The sequence below is a fragment of the Nycticebus coucang genome, chromosome 1, assembly GCF_027406575.1.
Source record: "Nycticebus coucang isolate mNycCou1 chromosome 1, mNycCou1.pri, whole genome shotgun sequence".
NCBI classification, from domain to species: Eukaryota; Metazoa; Chordata; class Mammalia; order Primates; family Lorisidae; genus Nycticebus; species Nycticebus coucang.
The window spans coordinates 12,184,838-12,209,424 of record NC_069780.1 but is presented as its reverse complement, the minus strand read 5'-3'; the positions used below and the strand labels follow the sequence as shown (position 1 = coordinate 12,209,424).

General features: G+C 42.6%; 2 protein-coding genes across 6 annotated transcripts in view; one reads left to right on the top strand and one right to left on the bottom strand.

Moving 5' to 3' along the window:
• Nucleotides 1–5,945, bottom strand: part of ENOPH1 (enolase-phosphatase 1) — a 30,921-nt gene extending 24,976 nt beyond the window's left edge. The window contains exon 1 of one of the 2 annotated variants that reach the window (XM_053594045.1): nucleotides 5,598–5,945. In XM_053594045.1, coding sequence (XP_053450020.1) covers nucleotides 5,598–5,681 — 84 coding nt within the window. In that variant the 5' untranslated portion in view covers nucleotides 5,682–5,945. The remainder of the gene's footprint in view (nucleotides 1–5,597) is intronic. The other variant, XM_053594067.1, reaches the window with a different exon arrangement.
• A 448-nt stretch (nucleotides 5,946–6,393) lies between these two features.
• HNRNPDL (heterogeneous nuclear ribonucleoprotein D like) lies at nucleotides 6,394–11,674 on the top strand. Of its 4 annotated transcripts, XR_008380619.1 has the most exons (9): nucleotides 6,394–7,247; nucleotides 8,015–8,183; nucleotides 8,288–8,449; nucleotides 8,873–9,004; nucleotides 9,141–9,255; nucleotides 9,664–9,834; nucleotides 10,165–10,257; nucleotides 10,633–10,737; nucleotides 11,417–11,674. XR_008380619.1 is itself a non-coding variant. In XM_053593805.1 (8 exons), exons 1-7 carry the CDS (start codon nucleotides 6,805–6,807, stop codon nucleotides 10,233–10,235), a joined length of 1,263 nt encoding a protein of 420 aa, XP_053449780.1. In that variant the 5' UTR covers nucleotides 6,394–6,804; the 3' UTR covers nucleotides 10,236–10,257; nucleotides 11,417–11,674. The 4 variants fall into 4 exon arrangements, 3 of the variants coding, with proteins under 3 accessions (XP_053449780.1, XP_053449901.1, XP_053449697.1); XM_053593805.1 differs by lacking the exon at nucleotides 10,633–10,737; XM_053593926.1 differs by having other exon boundaries at nucleotides 10,633–11,674.
• The last annotated feature ends 12,913 nt before the right edge of the window (nucleotides 11,675–24,587 follow it).

Sequence of the window (24,587 nt, the reverse complement as noted above, 5' to 3'; positions counted from 1 at the left end):
AACTTCTCACAAATCAGCTAACTTAATATGGAAGGAAGCCAATCTAATCGAACTGCACTCTCTCTCCAAGCCTATCCTCAGAAATACTACCCTATACAGTCACCCCTCATCATTGGAGGACTCTGTATTAGCATATTCTTATTAAATTTGTCACTATAAAATCAATGCCCGTGGCACTTTCAAGGTTATTTTTGGACATGCATAATGGTGAATATTGTTAACTGAAAGAGGCAGACTTTCCCAGCGGAGGGTGAACAAGGCATGGCTCTGCCTTCTGGTTTCAGCTCCCATGCTATGAACAAATGTCCTTTCCGGGGTCTATTTAGTGCCATGTTTCCTCATTTTTGCACTTTTTGGTAGTGATTTTGCTGTTAAAAAGGGCTCCTGAGCAAAGCGCTGAGCTAAAAAAGGCTGTGACGTGTGTGCCTTATGGTGAAAATACATGTGTTGGATAAGCTCTGTGTGCAAGGCAAGAGTTACAGTGCCGTAGGGGGACTACATGTTAATCAATCAATTATTATCAATTATACATATTAAATATGGTAAACAACATAAAACACATTTATACTGATCAGTTGATGAAACTATGACCAGAAGCTTGCAGAAACCAAACCCTGTATGTTCTCTACAGAAACTGACACAGTATTCATGACAATGTTTCCAGAAACTTTGTAGATTATCACTATTATGACTGTACCAACTCTACATGTAACAACAGGAAAGCCACCAAATACAAAACATTTCCCCAAACTCAGAAATAGCTGATGCTTCCTGAACAGAACAACCATAAAGACTACTGATGGTGTTACTTCACTGATTTATAGGCTCCACATATTAGAGCAACACATGCATAGTCAGAAAATGAACCTTAGCCAGAAAATGAACTGTGGACAAAAACCAAGTGTTAGCTCCCTAGGGTGTATGCAAGATAATATGTGCCCCGGAAGCACGCAAGATGATTCATTGGGATAAGAGAGTAACAGCAGGCTTGGCACCTGTGTGTAGCTCAGCGGCTAGGGCACCAGCCACATACACCGGAGCTGGTGGGTTCCAATCCAGGCTGGGCCTGCCAAACAACAATGACAACTGCAACCAGAAAATGGCCAGGCATTGTGGTGGGCGCCTGTGGTCCCAGATACTTGGGAAGCTGAAGCAAGAGAATCACTTAAGCCCAAGAGTTTGAGGTTGCTGTGAGCTGTGATGCCACAGCACTCTACCTAGAATGACAGCTTAAGACTGTCTCAGAAAAAAAAAAAAGAGAGAGAGAAACAACATTCATTCATAATTTTTTTTTTTTTGAGACACAGTCTCACTTGGTCACCCTCAGTAGAGTGCCAAGGCATCACAGCTCACAGCAACCTCAAAACTCTTGGGCTTAAGCAATTCTCTTGCCTCAGCCTCCCTCCCAAGTAGCTGGGACCAGACACCCACCACAACGCCCAGGCATTTTTCAGTTGCAGTTGTCATTGTTGTTTTGGCAGGCCTGGGTTGGATTTGAACCCACCAGCTCTGGTGTATGTGGCTGACACCCTAGCTGCTGAGCTATAGGCACCAAGTCAACATTCATTCATATTTTAATCTCATCTTAAACTTTAACTTACTTTAAAACTTAATACATTATAACAGTATGTTAACATAATTGATAATTATATTGGCAGTGCCTGCTCCAATTTCATAGATGGAAAAATGTTGGGAGATCATCACTATACAGAAACAGTCAGTAGCTGGGGGGGGGGGAAGCGCAAACTCCAGAGGCACGTACCCTGCAATCACAGGGAGGGCTGCTGGCTGTGACGACTCAGCTGCTGCTCTCCTCCCACCAAGCTGAAATGATCCCCACACTGGACAGCTCTCCAGTCATCAATTTCTCATAGGAGTTATCAGCCAGTTGCAACATTCACTCCATCAGTGGTTCTCAACCTTCCTAATGTCGCAGCCCTTTAATACAGTTCCTGTGGGTTGTGACCCACAGGTTGAGAGCCGCTACACTAGATGATCCCAGCTAGGAGCCCTTCTTGCTCTTATCCGAAATGCCTGGGACCAGAAATGTTTCAGATTTCGCATATTTTGGAATATTTGCATATACAGACTGTCCATAAAGTTCATGTGCACTTTTACTATGTTAAACTATTTTAAATTGCACACAAACTTTATGTCCACTGTGTATATCATGAGATAGTTTGGGGACAAGACCTAACTCTGAACACAAGATTTGGGTTTCATCCATACCTTATACACATAGCCTGAAGGTAATGTTACATAGTATTTTTAACAACTTTTTGCCTAAAACAAAGTTTTAATTGTGACACATCACAAAGTCAGACATGGAATTTCCCCTTGGAGGCATCATAATGATGCTAAAAATCCTGTGGATTTTAGAGCATTTTTGATTTTCAGATTATGGATGCTCAAATCTGTATATTATAGTTAAGTATCATCCTGTACACATTCGACTTTAAGTGCTCAGCAAAAAAGAAAAAAGGCAAAAATAACAATAAACAATGCTGGCAATCTGCCTGCCATCCCAGCCTCGGTTCCCCAGTGTCTCCAACAGTGTGAGTGGCTCAGTATGAGGCTACTATTTGACACAATGTATTATTCATTTATATTACCCAATCCCAAACCAACTACTTCATGTGGTGCTCAGGTGAATAAACCCTAAAGGAAAAATCGGTGCGTCTAGTACACTGAGAAATGTCTACACTGAGAGATGCAAAGTCAGTCCCCACGGTGTCCTGACTCACCTAAGGTACTTCAAGGGCAATTTTTGACAATACAGCACTCAGTTTTCATATTATACACTGACTACAGAACCAAACATCTAAGTAAAGTAAGACACAACTATAGTTATTCTGATTCAAGGGTTCACTCTTCAACTTATCACCAAGAGGTTGTATAAACTGAAATTTGTTACCATACTTAATGGTTCATTACTTCATACTGATCAAAGTGCACTTTATCAACTGTGTATGTGAGATGTCACATACACAGCAGCCAATCAAAGAAGACAGGACAAACTCTGTGGTCCCATTTCAGAAGTTGTGTGCAATAAGGGAAAGAATAAGAGTTTTGACTAAAACAATTTGGAGTCCGATCCCAGGCATGTGGTTGCCAGAAGATGATGTGAGGCCAGAAATTCAAGATCAGTGTGGACAACATAGCATGATCCTGTCTCTAAAAAGAAAAAAAAAGAAATTAGCCAGGTATGGTGGCATTGCCTGTGATCCTAGCTACTCGGGAGGAGATAAGCCCAAGTGTTAGAGATTACATTACAGTGTGCTATGATCACAGCCACTGCAATCCAGTGTGGGTGAAGAGTGAGATCTTGTCTCTAAAAAAAAATAAACAATTTTTTCAAAGGCATTCAAAAGATTTGTCCTTGATACTCTGCTGAAAGTTTTTTTTCAAGTAAATTTGTCAAATGCCACTCTCTCAAAGATTCACAAAACGTGTGTATATGACACAAAGACTCTGAGAAGACAGGCAATAAAGAAACCTAGCTGAACTCCAGGCCAGCATTTCCCACAAGTGCATTTAATGGAATTCTTTTTGGCATAATTGCCATAAACAGCCACACCTAACTTTCTTCTAAATATTTTAGGAGCAGTGGTTTTGATAAATTTATTTGCAACTGGGCGGCGCCTGTGGCTCAAAGGCAGGGTGCCAGCCCCATATGCTAGAGGTGGCGGATTCAAACCCAGCCCTGGCCAAAAACCGCAAAAAAAAAAAAAAAAAATTTTATTTGCAACAAATTACAGCAATAGACTAAACAGTATTAACAATTACTATAGGCGGTGCCTGTGGCTCAAAGAAGTAGGGTGCCAGCCCCATATGCTGGAGGTGGCGGGTTCAAACCCAGTCCAGGCCAAAAACTGCAAAAAAACAAAAAAGCAATTACTATAACAGATATTCCTGTAGGATAGAGCACAAGAAACTACCCATTAAACATGATTCTTGAATCATTCTTTTGCAGCCTGCCTTGAATTTGCCTATAGTCTGATGTTAAAATCAGAAAAACTTATTTAGGTGATTAGGCCATTATTATTCTCATATCTCAGAATAAGCCTACCACACACAAAGATTCCAAGAAGTGGTAAATAATGTCATCTAGCACAAGACACAGTGACACACTGAAGAGAAAAAGTGGGGGAGCAACATTTTGTTTTGTTACAAAACTGATTTGCATGAGATATCTTATTTCCCAAATCTCGGAATGGTATGCTCTACCACTCCTCAAGTCATTACTTCTGGCTTCCTGATGTTAGTAAAAAACACTGGAAAGCCGGAATGGAGCTAGTGAGCTAGAAAGGATAAACCACAAAAATGAGGAATCCTTTTTACTCCAAAAATCAAAAAAGCAGTTATTCTGTCACAACCAACAAGAAAAAAAAGACAATCAGCTCACTAGCATTTAAGCAAAGCTGAAATTTGTCACCAAGGTCTCTGGTGTTATTAAAATCTTGGGGAAAATGCCAAACTAGATTTTTTCAGAATCTTTGCTAAGATGTCAAAGTATTGGGACTGTTCTGAAAAGTGAGTGATTGTTGTATTTGGAATCCTAGAAGTGTACAAGAATTTTACATTATATCTCACATCAAGAAACTCATTCTTAACAGATAATTTTTTTTAAGTAACTCTAAAACAGAATTTATAACTCAGTCTTCTCAGTTTCCTGGAAGATAAGGTTTTTTTCCTACTTTATGTAAACTCTCTCTCGAGTACTACTGCTATGCAAGCACATCTAGTTAATCAGTACTTGTATCTGAAATCAATTCTTAAACCTCTGAGAGCCAAATAAACAGGAGATGAGACCCGAGGAATTCTTCCTAAAATTACATTAGCATTTGACATTTACTGCCGAATAGAATACATGTACGGCACGCAGAAAGCTCCAGCTACAATGCAAAGTTGTAAGCTTGTGAATTAGGTGCACACAAGTGTTGTTTAACCGTGACATTCTAGGAGGAATGTTCTGGATAAGAGCTTCAAGCTTCTATAGTTTTCCGAGAAAAATGAATAGAACCTATAGCTCAAAAAAAAAAAAAAATCAGCAGAGCCTAGTCAAGTAAAATAATGCCGTGTCCAGTTTGGCCACTAACAGCAGGAGTGGGAAGGTGCGAAGAGCATCCATTACCGTTCAAGATACCAGGGCTTCCTTCAGGAAAGTCTTCTCTATACTCCAGTCTTTTCATTTTTAAAAGCCTCGGGCACCACTAAATCGCCAATGCGCCAGGCCAGGGCCGATCCGGGAGACAGACGGCTCTTACCCGGGGGGACCATCGGGGCGCCCTCGTCGCCAGACCCCGCCCCGGCTGACCTGTCCCTTCGGGCTTTTTTCGCGACCACTCCCACCCCTTCTGAACTATCCGCATCCAACCCAGAGTAAGGACCGGGGCGGGAGAAGACAGGGTTCGAGAAAAAGCAACATTTCCGCACATCCTCGCAGCCCTTCCACTTCCCCCACCCGGTTCCACACAAGATGCAAACCAGCCGCACCGCCTCTCCTAAGCCTCTCTAGAGTAAGTCAGCGACACTTAAAAAATAAATTCAACTGTTTTCAAGCACAAGCAACTTCCCCGCTTCCTTCCGCCCCTCACCTTCACGAAAGCAATCGGGGTTGTGGTACCTTCGATATCTAACAGGATCACAGTGACTTCCGCGGGCACCGAAAGCACGACCATTTCCCCACCGTATGCTAATAAGGAAATCGGCCTACTGGTAGGGAAGGCGGAGGGCGGCGCCGGCTGTGCCCCCAGGTATGGTCCTGGGATTCCGACAGCCGCGGAGAATCTCGGAGCCGGCGGCCGCGTGCTGCCGGGAGCGCGTAGGGGAGATGCCACCCGCGCACACCTGGAACTGGAGGAGCCAGCCGCCCGGGAACCCTGAACTCGTGAGCAGTCCTGGGCAGTGGCCGAGACCACGTGGGCAGGGAGAGGGGGCGGCTCTTACGCGGCTCCGAGGGGGCGGGGCAGGTAAAGGCGCGGGCGCCTATTGGCCGCCACAGGCCGCGAACCGCATCCGTCAAAATGGGCTTCGCGTGGGCGGGAACAAAGAAAGAACGCGGGAGCCGGTGCGCGGGCACGCGCCCTCCGCAGACTGGTTGAGCGAGCGGGAGAGGCCCGGGGCACGTGCAGACGGGAGCCCCGCGAGTGGCGCGCCGGGGATGTGAGTGCCCCTTGCCCTCTCCTGCACCCAGCCCCTCCCTGCCCACTGCCTCTGCTTTTGCATATTGATAGTAATCTGACCAGACCCCGCCCATCCTCCCGTCCTCAGCTAGCAAAACAGGCCGCGCTGGGCCTGGGTTTACGGCCGACCTTCTGGGGAAGCCTGCCGCGCCCCCTCGGCTCGCGCGCCCCTGGCGGTAGCGAAAGAGGCCCGGTAGGGCCGCCGCGCTCCCGCTTCCTGTTCGGCTGGTTCCAGCCAGCTCGAGGACAAAATACGCGTGCGCGCCGCGGGCGGGCGGACGCGGTCGCCGCTTCAGCCGCCGGCGCCGGGCGCAGTCCGCTTTTTTCCGGAGTAGTCCGGCCACGGTGCTAGTCGATAGCAGCAGCCGCCGCAGCAGCTCCGCACTGGGGGACCGAGGGCGGAAAAAGGAGGGGTAGACGGCTCTTTGCTAGGAGTGGGCTGGACTGGACGCCAGAGACAAAGGCTCTCAAGGCAAGAGGGACTGTGGCCCTGCGTCTGCGCTGCTCGGGATTTCTGGCCCCAGGACTTCACCCCCCCTTGGTTTTTCTCTTCTGATTTTTCTCATTCCAAGGCCGCGTCCCCTCCCGCGCGACCTCGTTCCTCACCGGGAGGGCCGCGATGGAGGTCCCTCCCAGGCTTTCCCATGTGCCGCCGCCATTGTTCCCCTCCGCTCCCGCTACTTTAGCCTCCCGCAGCCTCTCCCATTGGCGGCCGCGGGCGCCGCGGCAGCTCGCCCCGCTCCTCCCTTCGCTCGCTTCCAGCTCCGCCCGGCAGGGGGCGCGCCGGGCCCAGCGCCACGTCACCGCCCAGCAGCCCTCCCGATTGGCGGGCGGGGCAGCTATAAAGGGAGGGCGCAGGCGGCGGCCGGATCTCTTCCGCCGCCATTTTAAATCCAGCTCCATACAACGCTCCGCCGCCGCTGCTGCCGCGACCCGGACTGCGCGCCAGCAACCCCCTGCCGACAGCTCCGCCACCATGGAGGATATGAACGAGTACAGCAACATAGAGGAATTCGCAGAGGGATCCAAGATCAACGCGAGCAAGAATCAGCAGGATGACGGGTACCGCACGCTTCTCACTCCCCCCTCCCCAGTGTTCCGCACGCGCCCTTCGTCCCTCGGGAGCCTCGCGCTGCTCCCTTTCTTGCCCAGAGTCGGATTTCCCGCGTGCCCGCTGGGTCCCACTAGCTTGAAGGGAAAAAGAAAGTAAGGGACGGAGGGGGTGACTCGAGAGGCCCGCGGAGGGTGGGGGAAGGGCAGAGGGGTTGGAGGAGGAGGGCGGCGGCGTCTGGGTTCCGAGTGCGCAGGCGCCGCATGGGGCCCTGGGGGAGGGGCTGGCCTGGCTGCGCCGCATGCTGCAGCTGCCGCCGCCTCTTCATTGTGTCTCGGTTACGGCTCGGCGCAGTTTTCTGGGGGAGAGTTAGGCGGTGGTGGCTTGGGCGTCGGGAGATGAACAGTGCCCGGATTGCCAGGACGCATTGTGAGAGTTGTTTAGGTGGAACGTTGGGTTGACAGCTGCCGATGAGCACGGCCCTGTGTGGCGAGGGATCAGTTGAGGAAGTTGGGCCTTGTAAGAGAATCCGGGCGGAACCTTTACCGGATTTTGTCCTGTCCAGGCTTTGTGTTGTGGATGTGGAGAGCAGCCTGTCCACTGGTGTGGACAAGTAGTCTCGGAGGAATTTTAGTGTCTTTGTGATCTGTTTATGTGTGATTGTAAACACAGACTAGATGGGTTGCCCTTCAGAGGTGAATTTGTTTACTTCACAGTTTACTTAGTTCCAGGACTGAAGTGCTAAGCTTTAAAAAAAAAAAAAAACTTTTGTTTCTAGTAAAATGTTTATTGGAGGCTTGAGCTGGGATACAAGCAAGAAAGATCTGACTGAATATTTGTCTCGATTTGGGGAAGTTGTAGACTGCACAATTAAAACAGATCCAGTCACTGGAAGATCAAGAGGATTTGGATTTGTGCTTTTCAAAGATGCTGCTAGTGTTGATAAGGTAGGAATGTGTTTTGCGTTTGTGTTGCTTTTGTGCATTTTTTTGCGCATTGTTCTGGGGTTTGGTTGAATATTGCTATTAGATTAAATAAATCTGTCTTCTAGGTTTTGGAACTGAAAGAACACAAACTGGATGGCAAATTGATAGACCCCAAAAGAGCCAAAGCTTTAAAAGGGAAAGAGCCCCCTAAAAAGGTTTTTGTGGGAGGATTGAGCCCAGATACTTCTGAAGAACAAATTAAAGAATATTTTGGAGCCTTTGGAGAGGTGTGTGGTCATACTTACACTTATTCCATGTGTTTTATGTTCACCCCTGGCCCTTTTTTTTATACAACAAATTCGTGTTCCCTGTGAGGAAAGGATTAAATTAACTACTCAATCCCTATCTTAATTGCTGCTTTCGGTGCTGTAATGGAAATCAGTTGCCTAATGTATCTTGGCCATAACATCAGTGCCTCAATGTGGTTGGTGTTCTTTTCAAAGAGATGTTTAACTTTCCTTTTGGGGCTTCACATGTACAACAAATCACTCTAGGCTGATGCTGATTATAAAGCACTGGTATTTATACAGACGATAACTGATTAGAATGGCATGTCAAGTTGAAGGTTGGAAAGGACCTGTGCATTCTAAAAACCCCTTGATAATAATTTGTCATTACTGGTTGATGTTGACTATGTGCCTTGATTTCAGATTGAAAATATTGAACTTCCCATGGATACAAAAACAAATGAAAGGAGAGGATTTTGTTTTATCACATATACAGATGAAGAGCCAGTAAAGAAATTGTTAGAAAGCAGATATCATCAAATTGGTTCTGGGAAGGTAAAGCCATTTAATTACATTAAATGAAGAATTTTGAGTTATATTAATAAAGTATTTTTTTATCTATGTAAAAAGATTAAAAAGGCTTTGTTTTAGAGGTCAGTAAAAATTAGTATGTTTTTTGATTTGTTTATAGTGTGAAATCAAAGTTGCACAGCCCAAAGAAGTATATAGGCAGCAACAACAACAACAGAAAGGAGGAAGAGGTGCTGCGTCCAGTGGACGAGGTGGTACTAGGGGTAGAGGCCGAGGTGAGACTTAATACTTGGGAATTGACTTTGGTTTTGCTATATATTGCTAAATATGAGTGAGCGAGCCCATGAGAGAAAGCAAAGCTAAATTAAACTTGACAGTGTTCCAACATGGGAAAATGCTCAGCTTAGTTTTGAAAACCTGTTCAAAAGTGTAGCCACTTTTTGACAGTTATCATCTCTGATGAGAAAACTATTCCATTACATGATACACCATGGTGTGATAGGTTTTCTTGGGCAGAAAGCTGTCCAAGTAGGATAGCCTACTTTTTCAGCTTAGTGAAAACTTTGGTAATACATGTGTCCATTCTACCTTTCAGGATTTGCGGAGGAAGGGATAGGGGTATGTCACTTTAGTTAGGATTGAGGGGTCAGAAGTTGTTTCCTAACAATCATGCATTGTTTCAGGTCAGGGCCAAAACTGGAACCAAGGATTTAATAACTATTATGATCAAGGATATGGAAATTACAATAGTGCCTATGGTGGTGATCAAAACTATAGTGGCTATGGCGGATATGATTATACTGGGTATAACTATGGGAACTATGGATATGGACAGGGATATGCAGACTACAGTGGTAAGAATATTTAACTTAATTTTATAAACCAATGGTATTAAAGTTCAGTGTTGTAAAGTATAATCCCATTCTGAAATCCTTTTGTGTGTATGGGTTTGCCTTTTATTGAAGTGCTTGGAGTTAAATTTTGAAGTGTGTTATAGTCATGGGGCGATAGCTTGTGGCTATAAAACCACTAGGATGTATGGTTTATGACTTACTATAGCTGCTAAGATATCCCGCTTGTATTTGTTTGCCATGCAAAGATTTGTGTACTTCATAGTTTTTTAATGTTTTTAAAGAAACCATTTGATAGAAAACTGTTAATAAAATTTTTATCTTTCAAAATAGGCCAACAGAGCACTTATGGCAAGGCATCTCGAGGGGGTGGCAATCACCAAAACAATTACCAGCCATACTAAAGGAGGACATTAGAGAAAGCAGGTGTGTATAAGAATCCAAGAAATCAGTGGAATTGTCTTAATTTAATTTAAAGATCAATAGACAAATGGAAAATAAGTAAAAGCAAAATATTACGTAGCCTGTTTTTACTAAATTGTTCATTTTTTTAATTGCTTTATGAGCCTGTTTTGCCTAAAGTGTCTATAGATCTTTAACTTTAAAGTTTTATCTCACCTTTTTTAGTAATACAGAAAAACTTAAAAGTTTTTCTGTTTGCTTTGTGTACCAGGTGGTCTAGAGGAATAATTAAACTTTTTTAGAACTATTAACAGGTAAAGTACTGAAATGGGTACAACTTAAGGAAAACAAGAATGTTGTCTTCTAACTCTGACATTATACCTTGTTTGTACCCGCCAGCGGGAACTTCATTGCAGGCCGTGTGTCACCCTGACCACGTCTATCTCTGGGGGTCGCACGTTGCGGGCAGAGCGCAAGGCATACACCAGAAAACGCTGTCCTGTGGTATGGTCTCTTCCAACTTCATGTACCAGCGTAAAGATTAAAGTGGAAAACTTCAGACTTTGGCTTCTTTTTTTTAATCTTTTTGGAGATTAAGTGTCTAAACTTAACTTAAATGGTTTTTTACAGGAGTTAAAGTACATAAATGCCTTTTTACAGCTTAATCATTTTTGGTCTTCTGTTTAGTGTTGTATTTCAATTGTGGAGCCTCATTTTAAGTGTTCATTCTTTAAGATTTAATGCTTGCTTTTTCTTTTTATAGCTAATAGTGAAATCTACAAACCAAAACAAGAACTTTTAAATCTGGGATATAAATTAAAGATCATATGCAGAAATCAATTCATGTTTGTGTATAATAATAAATAAGCCTATTAGAAATTTGTTTGTGGTAGCATTTTACTTGGCTTACTAGAGTTGCTTCTAGTAGACCTTAAGTTAGCACAGTTCAACCTGTGAGTATGGGGAGATGCATTCCCAGATGCTCTACTGAACATATTTGAATTTAATATTTCAGAACTCGAGGATGAGTTTTATTAATTAACCAAACTGTATTTTGCCAATAAATATGCATGTGATCTTTAATTGAAGAATAAAGTGAGGACTTAAAACAATTCATGAAAGTGGACCTTTGAAAGCTTGTCAGAGTTTCACAGTGTAATTGCTATTTTGTTTTTGTTTTTAGGAGGAAATGCTAACGTAACCCATCTTGCAGGACAACAATGAAGATTGGTCTTCTGTTGATCTAAGATGATTATTTTGTAAAAGACTTTCTAGTGTACAAGACACAAGTGTGTCCACCTGTATATAGCTGCCAATTAGTTTTCTTTGTTTTTACTTCGTCCTTTGCTATCTGTGTTATGACTCAATGTGGATTTGTGTTTATATACATTTTGTTTGTATGACTTCATGTTAAATTTCAAATAAATGCTTCCTTATGTGATTGTTTTTCTGCGTCAGGTACTACATAGCTCTGTAAAAATGTAATATTTAAATAAGCAATAATTGAGGCACAGTTTATTTTGTAGGAAGTGTTGATCCATGGGGAGGAATTGTGGTCCTTTGTAAGTAGCCAGCCACATTGTCATCCTGTTCCCCAATTGGTAGATGTATTTGGTGCTCTTTAAGGCTTCCCCTTCCTCTTAACTGTTTACACCACACCTTTGAATAAGATTCTTTCCTCTATGGTTATCTGAAGACATTGTAATAAGGCTGTCACAGTATTGTGCTTAATGAAAGATTTCTAGTAGACCATGTGTCTACTGGACTGTATTTTTAAGAAAAGTACCTTTTTAACACAAAAATACTATCCTTTTGCTTTGTTCTTGTCTGGAAAGGCATTTTTTTTTTTAAAGTTACTAATTTTGGCTGTAGAGGTTTAATCAGTGGTCTGCTAGAAGCAGCTTTGGCTAATAATAGTGCTATGACACTAACTTTCTTGACACAAATGCAGGTATGCACAGGAAAACTATAAAACTGGTAGGAGCTATGGTTTAAGAGCACTGGAAGTAGTTATAAGGATTTGGCAGATGAGGTGTGAGATTATGCATCAAAGTTTGATCAAAAGTCAACATTTGAAGTAGAAGCAGAATAGCTAATTTAGTTGTATTCTGTTGATATGTTACGGCTACCACAAGGCTGAAGACAGTGTTTTCTATGGGCATTCTTAGGAAGCTGTACTACAGTTAACTGTTACACTGTGTGAGTTAGAAAAAGTCACAATAGTAAATCTCATTTTTTAATGGCGCATGAATGGAGTAGTTACGCATTTCTATATTCAGACATAGGAAGGAATAGGAGGAAAACATCTTGAGAGTGTTACTGTTGATCCAAGTGTGACTGAGTCACGTCACTAGAGTGGATCTTCCTGGTTGCACTAAAAAACATAACTAAGCTTTAGAGGACCTCCTGGGTAAATAAAAAGCTTTGAATTTTGCCCTCAGTGTAGTTAATTGGATTTAGGAAAGTCTGTTTACAGGTTAACTGCTGGGACTGGCATAAATATTCATATGCAGAGTAGGCAATCTCCACCAGGGTTAACTTTTTTATGCTGACAGACTTGCCTTGTTTGTTTTAATTTGGTGCCTGCAGTTTTTTCCACTGGTGTTTGTATTTGCTGGGCTATCAAGTTACAGTGCTCTTGGCCTTTTTTGCTCCTGTTTTATTTGACCTTACACCTAGGCCCAAGTACTAGTGTTGGCTACTGCAGGGGATTCTGTTCATTGTTCATTCTTCAACACAACTTGAGGGGATGGAAGGGAGTTCATTATAAGTTGTGCTGTCAGTAGGTGCAGTGTCTAGGGAAGTGAATCTTGTAAATGCAGATTTATGATTAGGTGACAAGTTGACATTGAGATTGTCCTTTTCCCTGATCAAAAATGAATAAAGCCTTTTTAAACAAAATCCAAACTCTTCAATCAAGTCTTGATATGTATGACTTTGACTACATCTAGAGATCATTATCTGAGGTGTTTTACAAAGAATTGGGGGAATGAGAATTGTACTTGTTTTTTTTCTCTAGGGGCTTTGGACTTGAGGTTTCTTTAGTTCAGTTTTTAGAGCTTTGCAGATCATCCAGTAATGTAAATGTGAAATAAACTAAGGTTAAGTGCCCTTGCGGTTAGTACCCAAGTCTTTTCCTGAGAATTTAAGTAGTAATTTGACTAATTGAAAGGGAATTCTTAGCCTTATAGCAGTTTCATTGATTCACATGTTAATATTCCATAATCTCTGCCACTTTTTTAATGTTAGGGCTTAAAAATTGAAGTATCTGTTGGGTAAATATGGATTAGCAAAGCTTCATTCCATTACTCTTTAATGAGACCTTTTTGTAATAGGAACGATTAACTATTCAAAACATAAGGGCATTTCTGAACAATTGAATCAACTACACATTACCAAGATGTCTTGGCATCATAGCTCACAGCAACCTCAAACTCTTAAGGCTCAAGCCATCCTCTAGCTTCATCCTCAGTAGCTGGGACTACAGGCGTCCACCATAACACCTGGCTTTTTTTTTTTTTTTCTTTTTCAGTTTTGGCCGGGGCTGGGTTTGAACCCACCACCTCCAACATATGGGGCCAGTGATCTTTGAACCACGGGCGCTGCCCACACCTGGCTATTTTTTAAAGACTAGGGCTTGTCTCTTGCTCAGGCTAGTTGGGAATTTGAGCTAAGGCAATCCATCTACCTCAGCCTCCTAGAGTGCTTTGATTACAGGAGTGAGCCACCATATCCCACCCTGTATATGTGTGTAGATGTACCATTTGTATTGATTTCTAGGTTTGAGCAAAGTTAGGAAATCGTGAAAAAAAAAGAAAATTAAAACTTTACAACCTTGCCATGTAATAACATTGGTCTCAACCTTTTGAACAAAAGCAATGCTAATTGTCTTTTTTCATGAAGTTGAAAATGTATTGCCATAAAAATGAAGTGATCATTAAGGATTAGTTGGGAATTTTGATTTTGTATGGAATTGAGCAAGTTTTGCTATTTATAAACCGTAGGAAAGGATACAGTGATGTTACAGATAAGAAGATAATGCTGAATTCTGAAGATTCATGCTGCACTTTAGCGGCAGTTTAGCCTCTAGCTTTACTTCCCTGTCAGTACCTGCTCAAAAAAACTACCCAAAGTGTGGTTTGAAAAGATAACCAACCTTGGCCAGGTGCGGTGGCTCACGCCTGTAATCCCAGTACTTCAGAGGCCAAGGCAGGTGGATTGCCTGAGTTAGAGATCAGCCAGAGGCAGAGGGAGACCCCGTCTCTAAAAAATAGCCAGGCATTGTGGCAGGCGCCTGCAGTCCCAGCTACTTGGGAGGCTGAGGCAAGAAAATGGCTTAAACCCAAGAGTTTGAGATTGCTGTGAGCTGTGTGTGACACAACGGTACTCTACTGAGGGCAACAAAGTGAGACTCTTGTCTCAAGAAAATAAAAGGTACCAACCTTGTTACTTGACAATTACTGAAATTTCAAATTTTTTACTTTATACATAAGATGAGAGACCAGCCCAAGTTACAAAGAGAAAATTTTACTGCAGACAAGTTTTTTTCATACTCTTTCAAGAGTTATTTCAATTTGAGAATCTGACCAAACAGGAATTCTCAGACCAAAACCCAGAAATGCATGTCTGTACATAAATATTTTAAATATACTTTTCAGGGAAATTAGACTTTGGAAGCCATCTGGCTCAACATCTCTTAAAATTGCTTGTATCATTTACTGTAACTGGTTTTATTGAATTTGCTATTGTTACTGGGATTGCACAAAGGGAGTTTCTTTAACATGTTCTTTACCTGGCTCTTTCTCTTGGCTGGTGTGAACACTCATATAGATAGAGTGATTGTTTTGTTAGTGAAAGACGAGGATGATTGACCACGCAAAAGGTCTTAACTGAAAACCTTGATTAATCCTCTAATTTTCAAGTTGAGGAAATTAGCTAATTGAAACAACTCAGATAACGTTTTGGAGCCTGTTCAATTTCTATCAAATTTACAAAACTATCAGGGTTATTTAAGACCTGGGTTTTCAACTGAAGTATTTGTCACTTTTGGAAGTGACCTTTAAGCATTAAGATTAATCAGTAATCTTTAGTACAATTGGTTTATAAGTGCTGCGATCATTGTAGCAAAGTAGAATTATATTACAATTGATCTATGATTGTCCTCTGATGAAATTTGAGCTTGAATAATCTGAAGCAACTACTTGTTCTCATAAAAGGTCTGTCCTATGAAATTGACAGTGATGGGCGGCGCCTGTGGCTCAGTCGGTAAGGCGCCGGCCCCATATACCGAGGGTGGCGGGTTCAAACCCGGCCCCAGCCAAACTGCAACCAAAAAATAGCCGGGCGTTGTGGCGGGCGCCTGTAGTCCCAGCTGCTCGGGAGGCTGAGGCAAGAAAATCGCTTAAGCCCAGGAGTTGGAGGTTGCTGTGAGCTGTGTGAGGCCACGGCACTCTACCGAGGGCCATAAAGTGAGACTCTGTCTCTACAAAAAAAAAAAAGAAAGAAAGAAATTGACAGTGATTACGTAGATGACTTAAACCAAGATACATTTAGGGCATATATACATTTTTCACATTCATTTCCTGGCAAGCAAAGGAATGAAAGGGTGTGAGTAGTGGGGGCTAAGTTGTATTTTAGGGTATTTAAAAATACTTTTTCAGGGCGATGCCTGTGGATCAAAGTAATAGGGCGCCAGTCCCATATGCTGAAGGTGGCGGGTTCAAATCCAGCCCTGTCCAAAACATGCAAAAAATAATACTTCTTCACCAAGAAACTCTTTAAATTTCTCTCCATGGATGATGTGTTTTGAATGTCTTGTCAAATATATTGCTTTTATTATGTAATGGCATTTTTATTAACAAAGGCATATAGCTGTCAGAACTACAGTGTGGTAATAATCTAAATACATCAAGTTAATACAGTGCCAGCCATTGTACATTATGTGCATGTTTTTGTTTGTTTTGAGACAGTCTTACTCGGTTGCCCTGGCTAGAGTGCTGTGGTGTCATAGCTCCAGCAACCTCACACTCTTGGGCTCAGGCAATCCTCTTGCCTCAGCCTCCGGAGTAGTAGCGGGACTACAGGAGTGCTGCCACCACACCCATTTAATTTTTCTATTTTTTAGTAGAGATAGTTTCGCTCTTGCTCAGGCTAGTCTTGAGCTTCTGATCTCAAGTGATCCTCCCACCTCGCCCTCCCAGAGCACTAGGATTGCAGGCAAGAGCCAAAGCACCCAGCCATATGTACATTTTTTAAATGATACATGATCTCTATCAGACTTAAAATAGTGAAAATGAATAATAGAAACTTTGATTACTACTTTCTGGGACTTGTAGAACTACCCTTAACCACATCATTGGAGATAAGGGAAAAGAAAAGACATTTTTGGAGTAAGCATCATTTTCATAATCTGGCAAAAATGGCATTTTTAAATACTTGAGATATGGATACTATTATAATTGTTTTGGGTTTTTTTTTGTTTTTTGTTTTTTTTTTTGAGACAGAGTCTTATTCTGTTTCCCTGGGTGGAGTGCTGTGGTGTCACAGCTCGCAGCAACCTCCAACTCTTGGGCTTAGGTGATTCTCTTGCCTTAGTTTCCTGAGTAGCTGGGACTACAGGCGCCCACCACAATGCCCGGCTATTTTTTGTTGCAGTTTGGCAGGGGCCAGGTCAGTATATGGGGCCAGCGCCCTACCCACTGAGCCACAGGCGCCGCCATAAGTGTTTTAATTATACATTAGAATTCACTCAGAAGTAAAAAAAAAAAAAAGACCTTCAAATCATACCTTGATCTCATTTAATATACATCTTCTTTCTTCTTCCTCTTTTTTTTTTTTTTTTTTTTTTGCAGTTTTTGGCCAGGGCTGGGTTTGAACCCGCTACCTCCAGCATATGGGGCCGGTGCCGTACTCCCTTGAGCCACAGGTGCCACCCCTTCTTTCATTTTTTTATAACGTGTGCCCATGGGTCTTAGGGCCTGCCAAAACTAAGAATAGTTCCACTCAGACCTAGGTTTTCCCTTATATTAAGATAATTTTAATGTCTAAGCATAATGTTTCAGAATACCAAGGTATAGACATTAACAAAAATGTTTCTATTTTTTTTTTTTTTTTTTTTAGAGACAGAGTCTCATTTTGTTGCCCTCTCGGTAGAGTCCTGTGGCATCACAGCTCACAGCAACCTCCAGCTCTTGGGCCTAGGCAATTCTCTTGCCTCAGCCACTCAAGCAGCTGGGACCTCAGGTGCCTACCACAATGCCTGGCTATTTTTTTGTTGCAGTTTGGCTGGGGCCGGGTTTGAACTCGTCACCCTCAGTAAATGGGGCTGGTGCCCTACTCACTGAGCTACAGGGGCCACCCTCTATTTTTTTATTATCCACCCGAAACAATGACAAGTTGAGACATCCCATTGTACTTCAAATTCTCTGCTGAAGGTAGGATTTTTTTTTTTTTTTTTAAACATCTTGGACTCCAAGAGAGGAGAGTCTTCTCATTGGTAATAGATACAGAGATTTGCCAATGACCCACAACCAGAATCCATAGTATTACCCATCTGAGTCTTTTCTCTTATGGGCAAAAATGTTTGCCCTATGAAGAAATGAAATTATTTTTATTAAGTATACCAAAAGGCAGGCTTCTCACTTTATTCAGTAGGAACAATGAAGCAGAGACTCTTAACCAGGAAATACAAAGATGGGCATTACTGTTCTCTTCACTGAGTTCTGGGAGGGTACGCAGACTTTTGGTATAACTTGAAGAATTAGTCTCAGTTTATTAAACTCATTGTTGCTGTGAGTGAGGGGGGAAAAGCATCTGAAAACGTTGAAAGTTCTCAGATTATTCCAGAAATTGCTCTTAAGACCACACCCTATTCTTTTTCTATTTAGTATTATGTGTTCACGTTCACAATGCAATAGAACAGTCCAATATGTAATGTAAGTGAAAGGTGTACATCTACACCCACATAGGGTAAAACGTATTTAATTTTTTTTGAAAAGTGTGTATTTCCTTCTTTCGGCTGTGGACTAGGTGATTCAAACCAACTTTTCCTTTGAAGACAACCAGGATAAAGTAGTTCTTAAAATATTGAAAACACTGAAGTGCTAAAAAGATAATGAAAAACTGATCTGGATTCCAAGAGCAAAACTCAAGAGAAGTAGGTGGGGCGGTGGCTCACTCCTGTAATCCCAGCACTCTGGCCCAGGCAGGCAGATTGCCAGAGCTCAGGAGTTGGAGACCAGACTGAGCCAGAGGGAGACCCTATGTCTGCTAAAAGTAGAAAAACTAGCCAGGCGTTGTGGCGGGTGCCTGTAGTCCCAGCTACTTGGGACTGAGGCAAGAGGATCACTTGAGCCCAAGAGTTTGAGATTCCTGGGAGCTATGCTGATGCCCAGGCACTCTAGCCAGGGTGACAGAGTGAGACTCTCTATCTCAGAAGTTAAGAAAAAGAAAACAAAAACAGAAGTAAACCTAGTATTCAGAACTGGTTTTGATGACCTTACAGATCAAAGTGACACCTGAAGTCAAAATACCCAACCTCTAGTGGAGTCTCTGATAACTCAGTTACTCCATTAAACTGGTCTACAAAGGGCCACATCCTCAAGATAAGAGATTAATTACCCGGCTTCCCCACCTGGGTGGTTAAGGGGCACTCAACCACAGAGTTTAGATTAAAATCATCCAAAAGGAAGGGGCCTCAGTTGTCTGGCAGAAGCAAATGAAAATCATTTCTGAGGCTCAGTTCCCGTAGCACAGTGGTTATGGCGCCAGCCACATACGCCAAAGGTGGCGGGTTCAAACGGGGCTCGGGCCAGCTAAACAATGACAACTGCAACAAAAAATAGCCGGGCCTTGGGCAGTGCCTGTGGTTCAGTGAGTAGGGCACTGGCCCCATATGCCGAGGGTGGCGGGTTCAAAGCTGGCCCCGGCCAAACTGCAACAAAAAATAATTAATTAAATGAGATTTCAAAATTTGAAAAAAAAAAGGCCTTGTGGTGGGTGCCTGTAGTCCCAACTACTTGCGAGGCTGAGGCAAGACAATCGGTTAAGCCCAAGGGTTTGAGGTTGTGAGCTGTGATGCCACAGCTCTCTACTGAGGGCGACATAGTGAGACTGTCTCAAAAAAAAAAAAGAAGAAGAAGAAAATCATTTCTGAAAGAAGCTACTGTCTTAGCTGAGGCTACCGTAAGAAACTACCCTAGATAGACCAGGTGGATTAGTATATGTGTTGCCTAAGCGAGTACAAACTGGGGTGGTTTAAACAACAAATGTATTTCTGACAGTTCTGGGGTCTGGAAGTCTGAGATCGGGATGCTAGCATGGTCAGGTGAGGGTCCTCTTCGTGGCTTACAGACAACGGTCTTTTTGCTGTATCTTTACATGGTAGAGAAGAAGAAGAGGGAAAGGAGGGACGATACCCTGATCTCTTCTTATAAAGGTGCTAATCCCATGATGTGAACCCCATTTTCATGACCTCATCTAAATCTAATTACCTACATAAGGACCCACCATTATATTCAATGTTAGAGCTTCAACATAAGAATTTTGGATAAGGGCCTAGTGCCTGTACCTCAGCGGCTAGGGCACCAGCTACATACACTGGAGCTGGTGGGTTTGAATCTAGCCTGGGCCTGCCAAACAACAATGACAACTACAACCAAAAAATAGCTGGGCATGTGGCTGGTGCCTGTAGTCCCAGCTACTTGGGAGATTGAGGCAAGAGAATTGCTTAAGCCCAAGAGTTGGAGGTGCTGTGAGCTGTGACGCCACAGCACTCTACCTAGGGCGACAGCTTGAGACTGTGTCTCAAAAAGAAAAAAAGAGAATTTTGGATGAGGCGGGTGCCAGTGGCTCACACCTGTAATCCTACCACTCTGGGAAGCCAAAAGGGGTGTATTGCCTGAGCTCATGGGTTCAAGACCAGCCTGAGACAGAGTGAAACCTTGTCCCTAAAAATAGCCAGGCATTGTGGCGGGCACCTGTAATCCCAGCTACTTGGGAGGCTGAGGCAAGAGAATCATTTGAGCCCAAGAGTTTGAGGTTGCTGTGAGCTGTGATGCCAAGACACTCTACCAATGGCAAAAAAGTAAGACTTTGTCTTAAAAAGAACAAAAAAAAAAACAAAAAAAAAGAATTTTGGATGAGCCTGGATGCAGTGGATGATGCCTATAATTCCAGCATTTGGGAGGCCAAGGAAAGTGGATCACTTGAGGCCAGGAGTTCAAGACCAGCCTGGGCAACATACCCAGGCCCCCATCTCTACAAAAAAAAAAAACAACAAAAATAGCCAGATATGATGGTGTGTACCTGTAGTAGTCCCAGCTACTTAAGAGGGTGAGGCAGGAGGATCACTTGAGCACAGGACTTTGAGGTTGCTGTGAGCTATGATGATGCACTCTAACCAAGGCCACACAGAAAGACCCTGTATGAGAAATAGGGGTCTAACAACAGACTAGAAGCAACTATAGCATTACTGAACTGAAAGATAAATGAGAAGAAACCATCCAATCGTGTAGAAAGACAAAAACAGGGAAATTGCCATAAAGAACCAGAGCCAGGAAGGATATGATGGGTTGCCTCTTGTGGCGGCTCCTGCCTGTAATCCCAGCACTTTGGAGCCTGAGGGGGATGGATTGCCTGAACTCACAGGTTTGAGACCAGCCTGAGCCACAGTGAGACCCTGTCTCTAAAAAATAGCCAGGCGTTGTGCCAGCCGCCTGTAGTCCCAGCTACTCGAGAGGCTAAGACAAGAGAATCACTTGAGCCCAAGAGTTGGAGGTTCCTGTGAGCTAAGATGCCACGACACTCTACCAAGAATAGAAGAAACAAAAGAAGAAGAAAAGGATATCATGGGTAAGTATAATATGTAACTGGAGTTTTAGAAGAGAGAATAAGAAGTAATATTTAGATAGTGGCTGAAAATTTTCCAGAAGTGACAATCTATAGATTCATTCAATATACCCAACAAATTGCAGTTGGAAAAATAAAGAGAACTCTACATGAAGATACATCATGGAGAAACCAAGAAATTCAACAACAAACAGAAAATCTTAACAGCCAAATTCTAGATCCAGCTATCAGTAAGCTGGAAATACAAGAAACAGAGACGACGTTAAGGTAACATGAGGACACAACTGTCCAAATCTAGAACATGGAAAATTCACAGTAAGACTGTCCCGTGTTTTCTTTCTTTTTTTTTTTTTTTTTGTAGAGACAGTGTCTCACTTTATGGCCCTCGGTAGAGTGCCATGGCATCATACAGCTCACAGCAACCTCCAACTCCTGGGCTTAAGCGATTCTCTTGCCTCAGCCTCCCGAGTAACTGGGACTACAGGCGCCTGCCACAACGCTCGGCTATTTTTTTTTTTTTTTTTTTGGTTGCAGTTCAGCCAGGGCAGGGTTTGAACCCGCCACCCCCAGTATATGGGCCCGGCGCCTTACTGACTGAGCCACAGGTGCCACCCTGTCCCGTGTTTTCAATAAATAAATGATATGAAAAGAAACAGAAAGCTGTGATGGATCTAAGATTAAAAGGCATTTACCTCGTACAGTAAGCAACATTAAGGTAAGCAAAAATCTAAAGTGCAAGCATGTATCAAAAAGATAAAAGATAACAAGTGTTGGCTTGTTATATTCCTGCTGATAGGAATATAAATTATTTAATTTCTTCATTATTATTATTAATTTTAGAGACAAGGTCTCACTCTGTCACCCAGGCTGGATATGGGTGTCATAAACATACCTCACCGCAGCCTCAAGCTCTTAGGCTCAAGTGAAGAGATCCTCCTGCCTCAGCCTCCCAAATAGTTGGGACTACAGGTGTGCAACACAACACCCAGGCATTTAAAAAAATATTTTGTAGAGATGGGGCTGGCTGTATTGCACAGCCTGGTCTCGAAGTCCTGGCCTCAAGTAATTCTATTGCGTAGCTTCCCAAAGAGCTGAGATTATAGGTGTAGGCCACTGTGCCCGGCTGAAATGTAAATTAGTACAACCATTATGAAAAATAGTAAGGATGTTCCTCAAAAAATTAAAAATAGAACTACCATATGATCCAGCAGTCCTACTACTGAGTATATTTCCAAAGGAAATCACTCTGTCATCTGTATTCCCATGTTTATTGCAGCTTTATTCATAATAGCCAAGATATGGAATCAACCTATATGTCCACTGACAGATAAATTGATAAAGAAAATGTGGTGTATGTACACAGTGGAATGCTTACTATTCAGCCTTTAAAAAGAAGAAAACCTGTCATTTGTGACAACAGAGATGAACTTAGAGGACGTTATGTCAAGTAAAATAAACCAGACACAGAAAGACAAATACTACATGTTCTCACTCATACGTGGAGTCTAATATAAAAAGATCTCAGAGAAGTAGAGAATAGAACAGTAGTTAGCAGAGATTGGGGAGGACAGGGAGAAGGAAAGGACGGGGAGGTGGGGAGAGGATCTTCAACCAGTACTCAATTACAATTAGGAAGAGTAAGTGCTGTCATCATAGCGCATAGTAGAGGGATTATAGGTCACAGTAAGGTATTGCATATATCAAAATAGCTCAGAGAGGATTTTGTATGTTCCTACTGTAAAAAAATGATAAATATCTGAGGTGATGGATATGCTGACTATCCTGGTTTTGATCATACACAATGTATTGTGTATCAAAACATCATATCATATCCCATAAATATGTAAAATTATGTGCCAATTAAAAAAAAATTTTTTTTTGAGACAGAGTCTTACTATGTCACCTTCAATAGAGTGCTATGGTTTCACAGCTCACAGCAACCTCTAACTCTTGGGCTTACGCGATTCTCTTGCCTCAGCCTCCCAGTAGCTGGGACTACAGGCACCCGCCACAACGCCCGGCTATTTTTTGGTTGCAGCTGTCATTGTTGTTTAGCATCCCCAGGCCGGGTTTGAACCCGCCTGCATTGGTGTTCATGGCCAGCGCCCTACCCACTGAGCTACAGGTCCTGCCTGCCCCAATTAAAAAAAATTTTTTTTTATTGTTGGGGATTAATTGAGGGTACAATAAGCCAGGTTACATTGATTGCATTTGTTAGGTAAAGTCCCTCTTGCAATCATGTCTTGCCCCCAGAAGGTGTGGCACACACCAAGGCCCCAGCCAATTAAAAATTTTTAACAAAGTATAAATTATTATTCTTTTGTTATGACATTGCACAAGTTTTATAGAAAATGGAGACTACCTTCCAATGTTTGGGGAAGTCCTATCTTATGAGTCTTGGTGACAAACAAAGAGCATCATTCAATATTGAAATTTACAAATCACTTTCCCAGGCATCCTTCTGTGATATGTGACCTCACGTCTATCAATCAGAATTCTCCTGCTTTGGACTTTGAGCAGGAGCTAGTGAATCAGAGAAGCGAGGATTTTCTGGAATCAATGCTGGTATAGGTAGCAGCATAGTGGCGACTACTTGTCAGAAGGAGCACTGGTTCTACCACCAACATCCAGTACCTAGCACTGATGGTGTCAGTGTTGAAAGTAGCAGCATCTGTGTGTAGCAAGAGAGCAGTTGCAGAAATAGATATCATTATGGATGCAGTTTGGGTGTGATTTTGGAACTATTTCCTGGATGACAGTTCCCAAGTGTGGCTTTCCAATCTCTCTGGAGAGTCTCAGATACCAAAATAGTTTATCATTAAATTCACTTGTAGCTCAAAAAAAAAAAAAAAAATCCAGGGGAATGAAGAATGGATATTTAACACACATATTAATCAGAAAGAAGCACTTCCACAATAGCAAAATAAGATGTTTAAAAATCTGCTCCATAAAAGCCATGAGAACATGTGGAGAAAACATTGTCAAAATCCATAATCTGAGGAGTATTTTTTTCAAGGCTTCCTTTTAGTAAAAATAGGGGAGCTTTGTGATATTTGATCTTATACTATTTCCATCCCTCTCTGTCTAGCCCCATGGAAGCCTTGAAAACCAACAGCTTTGCACCAAAAGTAGGTATGAAAACAAGATGCTTAGGAACCACTGGAGCACAACAGATATGGGGCCCTCAAAAAACCTATACAATTACAGCTATTCGACCTATCTGGCAATTCACTGAGAAAAGCTTCACCCTCAATTTTGTCTTTATTTCACCTGAGAGCTCACTCTATGCATAAAGACACATCCCTAGATTGTTTCTCAAAAGCATTTGGTGGCAATTTTTTGACATCACACCTGTCTGAGGTGGCAGAACAAGTTGGGACTAATTAGAGGCTGACAAAAAAACCTGAAAGAATAGAAACTGGGGAATAAATTATCTACTGAGGGTTTTGAAAAACTGCAACATGTACCTAGGGACAGGCACATGCCCAGGAAAATGGCTAAGAAGG